We start from the raw sequence: 6,068 nt of genomic DNA, 5'->3' as shown, positions 1-6,068 counted from the left end.
ATAGGTGTACAATATATGCGAAGAGTATAACAGTGTTTATGAGATAAGTTTTATCACGCGTGAAAGAGAGGATTGTAGTAAATGTGTCAAGACATATTTTCACGAGGTGTAAACAAAACAATAATCAACAGCTGCAGCGGCTGCTCTTTTACGACCGATCATCTTTCTTTCTGAGATAAGTTCGATCGCATGTGAAGCACAAAGGGCTGAACGAGATATATATTGAGGACCGATGCCACTGCCGGGTCATAGTACGGTGACATTTGCGAGCATAATAGTGAGCGAGTAAATAGTTTTTTTTGTGAAAAAAATGGAGAACGCAGCGCGTAAGAGCGACAATGAGATGAAGGTGGTGGTCATCCCTGATAACGAGATGGAGGTGGTCGTCGTCCCGGATGACGAGATGGAAGTTATAACCATCTCCGACGACGACAGTGACGGTGATGGTGCGGTGTACGACCCTGTGTACGACAGGGAGGTGAACAACGTCCTGGACGACATTGAGGAGATGGACATTGATATCGTGCCCATTGAAGAAGACGGCGATGACAATGACGATGACGATGACAATGACGATGACGATGACGATGACGATGACGATGACGATGACGATGACGATGACGATGACGATGACGATGACGACGGGTACGATAGTGACAACGCTGTCCGGGAGTCGGTGAGGTCCCGGATGTATGGCATACGCGCCACTGCATCCCTCGACGAGACAGCGAGGGTATGCACTGTGGCGTCGTATGTCATGGCATTCGTCGCACCATGGGGGATGATCAGGATCTGCTTTCGCTGTTTCGTGAGAAACAGGGGCAGATTCCTAAGCATCACGACCGTCGAGGAACACACAACATCGCGGTACATAAATGTACTCGAACTGCGTTGCGAGGATTGCCGGGAAAGACTATACGTGTTCTACCTGGCCAACGCTTGTCCCACATGTCAAGGACGTGAGTATATATAATATGTCAAAAATATATATATATATATATATATATATATATGTCAAAAAATATATAAAATATTAAATTATTATATTTCTATGCACAGATGTCGAGTCCGATGACAGCGATGGGTGATGCGACCCCCCCTCTCTCTCACTGTCCCGTCAGGGCTGTAAGTATATTAAAATACCAAAAAAATCTATAAAATATTAAATTATTGTTATTATATTTCTATGTGTAGATGCCACTACCTCGAGCCGCCACATCTCTCTCTCTCTCGCTGCTCACTCGCCGTCACCGTATATTTTTTATATTTTTATATTTTATATTTTTTATATTTTTATATTTTTATATTTTTATATTTTTATATTTTTTTATTTTACATATATTATTTTTTATTTTTTATTTACACACACAGTAGAGAGGGTTTGGAGTCATTAAATACCGCGGAAGTGACGAACCGCGGGGTCCTCATCTCTACTGCAACACATGTACAAGTACACACACGCATACACACATGCACATACTCTGACATATGAGGTGTAAATCCGACCGGCAACCTCCACGCGGTACACCTCGGGTAATGCTAATGCCGGCGGTAATATATTAAATAAAAAAATATTAATATAATAAAATGTTTATTAATTTAAAAAAATGTTTCCCTTCTTCTTTCCTTATAGAAAAAAATATGTAAAAAACTAATGTAAAAAACTAATGTAAAAAAAAATATGAATAAAAAGTAATGAATAAAAAAAAATGTTTTTCCTCCTCTCCTTCACATCCCTCGCCGCAACATCTCTCTCACAAAATCCAGGCTTGGATCTCTCTCGTTCACCGTCGCATCTCTCGCCGTCGCCTCTCTCGCCGTCGCCTCTTTCGCCGCCACATCCAGGCTTGGATCTCTCTCGCCGCAGGCCCGAGCCGCCGAATCTCTCTCTCTCTCTCGCTCCGACGGGAGAGTCCGTATACCGCCGCGCGCTGAATCCAGGCTTGGATCTCTCTCTCTCTCGAATGCATGCGTCTTCTCTCTCACTTCCGCATCTCTCTCGAATGCGTGCTGCATCAAATGCGTGCGTCTTCTCTCTCGCCGCTACTTCCCTCTCTCTCACTCTTGAATGCGTGCGTCTCTCGCTGCGGCCCGTTTTCTTTCTCTCTTAATGAGACGGTCGCGTAAACCTCGTAAGATAAAATTATCGATTTTTTTCTCGCTGAATGCATTGTCCTTGACACAATAATTATATCTCGCAAAGTATGTAACGGGTGGCGCGCAAATAAAGTACACCATGATATATACATATAAGTATTTATTCATCTTATATTTAATACATAATTATATATAAAGTTTTATTACATATTAAAAACTAAAGCCACCAGCTCGCAATCGACAAGTTGGTGCATGTTGAAGACATTGCTAGCGCGTATCGCATTCGACAATTCTCTCGCATTCGTTACAGTGGATGCAATATTGTAGAATTGCGTATATTTGATATCAACCGTTGCGACGAGCCTCGTCAAACGATCGAACATTATTTCGATACATGAATCGAGCTCGAACATACGATGTAACGTCGATTCGACCATCATCATGCGCACGTCCGCTGTTCGAGACTTATGAGCTTGGTGCCGTTTATCTTGTGAAATCGCACTGTTAGCGGCCCGACACTTATGCAATTATACACATCGTTGTTGGAGGAGGAGTCATTGTTCAAATAATTTTGAATAGCGTGGCGTTGCTCGTAGAGTCCTTTCCACGTTTCGAGAGATAGTAATAGCTGTTTTCCTCGATGATCTCCTGTGGCGATCTCCACGTAACTCGGTGGATCCACTCTGATGCCGATTTCGAGGAATTTGAATTCCGTGGTCGTCAATGCGTATCGTCTTCCTAGTATACGAACCGCACGAGACTCCAGCGAAACGCTGTAAAAAAATTCGGAAAAAGAAATTAAAACTAAATTAGGAAAAAAGAAATTATAACTCGTAAAAAAATATAAAAATAGAAAATAGAAAAAATATAAAATAAAATTAAAAATATAAAAGATACAAAAAAGTTATACTTACTCGTCGCATTTCTTCTCGCACGTTTCTTCATGTCTCGGCATGTAGTAATTCATGCTGCTGCTTTTTTGGTGCAGAATATTTTTCTCGAGGGTATTAAAAAGTGAACCACCAGTCAGAACAATTGACAAAAGACTGATTGTATAATAAGGTACTAATAATCGAGTAACGGTCATTTTTAAAATATTAGGAGAAGGGGATTCTTAGAAATATATCTGGAGGGAAAGAACAAAGAGAAATATTTAAAATATTAGGAGAAGGGGATTCTTAGAAATATATCTGGAGGGAAAGACAAATTATTAAAAGTAGTGGGGGTAAAAGAAATTCTTAGAAATACGATTACGTGAGAAATTTTTAAAAGTAGTGGGGGTAAAATTAAATATTAGGAAAAAGGAATTCTTAGAAATATATATCTGGAGGAAAAGACAAATATTTAAAAATATTAGGAGAAAGGATTTCTTAGAAATATCTGGTGAGGGAGAGAAATAACAAAGAAAATAGTATGTAAATAATATGTTTATTCAAAAAACGGATGATCGTCGGATCCAAGCCTGGATTTTGCGGCCGACCACCAATTAAATAATTTAAATACATTTTGTAACGCGCAATTTTTTACATGTTTATTACATCGTAGAGTATATGTGGGATCTAATTTATTTAATGCAGGCACATCTTCATATATGGCATCCAAGGTCTCAATGATGAAACCGCTGCACACATCGTCCATTATTTCGGCAAGCCACTCTCGCTTTTCGAGTCCTTTTACATACACAAGAGAGGACTCTTCCTCCTCGTCTTGTTCATTTATGCCATTGATAGCTGCCGTAATCAAGCGCTGAACCATGCAGTATGGAACATTTCCATCCTCCCATTGCAAGCTGTGATGATGTTGAGTTAGCCACGAGGCCTGACGCCTTTCCGACTTTATAAGCACAGCTCCATGGCACAGGGCATGCGAAGAAATAGTGCGACAGGATATATCCTCTTCTCAGGATTGCCGCTTCCTTCACGATAAATCGCTTGTTTAGGATAAATCCTTGCAGGTCGACAAACGTTGGTGCGGACATGATCTCTTCGATGCGAGTCAGTCGAGAGGTATTACTTCACTAACATCAGACATCTCACATCATCTTGATTATGTATCCTCCTCCCCCTCTTTCACACGCGTATTTGTGTAAACATTTTTTAGGTGATTTTGCGCACAACGTTGGTCAACGGGTTGTACTGGATCACGCGATCGTGCATGATGAGGCAGTACGCAGTGGTATTATTAGGTATATTCTCCTTACACTCAAATTCCAATCTCACATCCACCGTTGCGCTCTTGACCGATTCGTTTTGTCGAGAACAATCGATAATCACAAACGGACCGTTTTGTAAAAACTGTGTGATGGTGAGGCTCGGCTCGAGATACTCGTATCCGTAATAATTTTTGCAGAAACGCGCATACGTGTCATACAGAATCGACCATCTGTTTCTATCGAAATCCAGATTCATATCGTCGTACGGATAACATTCCGAGTTCAGATAGAGTTTCACGTTGGTTAATTTACAGTTGTCGAATCGACTCGTATCCTCGGACATGACATTTTTACGCCCCGTCTGCAGAGCAAAAATTACATATCGCGGCTTCTCCAGTTGAGTCGCGGTCTTAATGGCCCACGAATGCTTGGTCGTACGCTGCAATAGCGGAAATTCGTATAGATCCCACGAGCGGAAACCCATGCTGAGGTAACGTCCGCTTTCCAGAGCGCGCAGCATTGACAGCTTCTTAATCTCGCTCAACAACACGTGTGGCATTCGCCATTGTATCTTGAATATGTTGATCACAGGCTCCAGTGCAGAATTTCCATACAGGCAATTATTGTTGTTGCGCGCTCGTATTAAGATCAACTCATGACGCGCATTAATAACAACGCGTTTGTAATCCTCGCAAAATCCCAGCAACATGTGCAGCGGCACACAAAAATTAAAGTATCCATTCACAGTAGTCGGGCTATCCCAGCCTGCATTTCGCATAATCACGCTTCTATCGGATGACATTGTTACATAGTTTTTCAGCAGACTTGTTATTCCCACATTCCTGTTGCGATCAATCTCCACACCATCGAGCTCATAGCGAATTTCGTCAAACATGAATGCGACGCAATTATTTCCCAGCATCACATTGGATCCCTCAACTGGATGAGTTATCCGCAGTTTACTCTCGATGTAGAGGAAACTCTCATACGGCAATGTATATAAATCCTGTTGTTGTATGGGTATTCTTATCTCGTCGCTGTATCCAAATGTTGTGTTGGCAAACGGGTTGTATGTGTGAGTCTCAATCTTGACGATGCGATCGTCAAAGACTGGCTCTTCCTCGATGTTAAGAATCTCAGTCATTGTTCAGATGGCGCGCACCGCAAATCCCAAAGATTGTAAAAACGCAACGTTTGACGAGGTGAGTCTCTTCTTCGTAGTTGATTTGATATTAGCGAATAATGTTGCTGCTGGTCTGATTGTGTTCTTCGTGTCTTTATTCAACACGAGCATCCCGTCGCACGAGGGTGGCCCGCCGTCGTACGTGCAATCTAATTGTTATCTCTTCACCTCGAAAATCGAGCAATCGTCCCTCCTGGTCAGTAACGCGTAACACTAAATCAGTAATGCTCCGTACGAAGACCGGCAGGTAAATGATCTGCGCCGGCGTTTCCGATATCTTATATCCTGGTGGTACCCTTGGTGAAAATTTGTGTATCGTGTGAACGAGTTTATTGTTGCAGTATGCACCCGCGGTCACGTTACACTCTATGCGGATAATGTTCACGTTGATAATATTAATCGCCATGTTCGATTTGTGCCATTTTCGCGGTTGCAGTATACGATTTGAGAATCCCAGCAGCGATCCAATGTTGTTGGGCATGCTAAAGTTTATTCTGTAGGCACACTTGATCTCGCTTCTCATCGTATTGTAATTAGCGCGGAGCACGATTGGGTAATCTTCATCGTCGACACCTTTATCGCTAACAGCATTATGTTTTCGGGAAAGTGCACGTTTCAAAAATTCATGTATCGCTT

General features: G+C 41.9%; 1 protein-coding gene across 1 annotated transcript; it reads right to left on the bottom strand.

Moving 5' to 3' along the window:
• Window positions 1-4,193: 4,193 nt before the first annotated feature.
• On the bottom strand, window positions 4,194-5,838 carry LOC146722929 (uncharacterized). The gene is made up of 3 exons (XM_085483514.1): window positions 5,575-5,838; window positions 4,839-5,255; window positions 4,194-4,610 (listed from the first exon to the last, which is right to left on the bottom strand). Exons 1-3 carry the CDS (start codon window positions 5,836-5,838, stop codon window positions 4,194-4,196), a joined length of 1,098 nt encoding a protein of 365 aa, XP_085339640.1.
• Between the last annotated feature and the right edge of the window lie 230 nt (window positions 5,839-6,068).

This window comes from Nylanderia fulva, unplaced genomic scaffold (genome assembly GCF_048542155.1).
Source record: "Nylanderia fulva isolate GAGA-0341 unplaced genomic scaffold, ASM4854215v1 Scaffold253, whole genome shotgun sequence".
Classification (NCBI taxonomy): domain Eukaryota; kingdom Metazoa; phylum Arthropoda; class Insecta; order Hymenoptera; family Formicidae; genus Nylanderia; species Nylanderia fulva.
The sequence above is the reverse complement of the archived record's forward strand: the minus strand, read 5'-3'. Positions and strand labels throughout refer to the sequence as shown.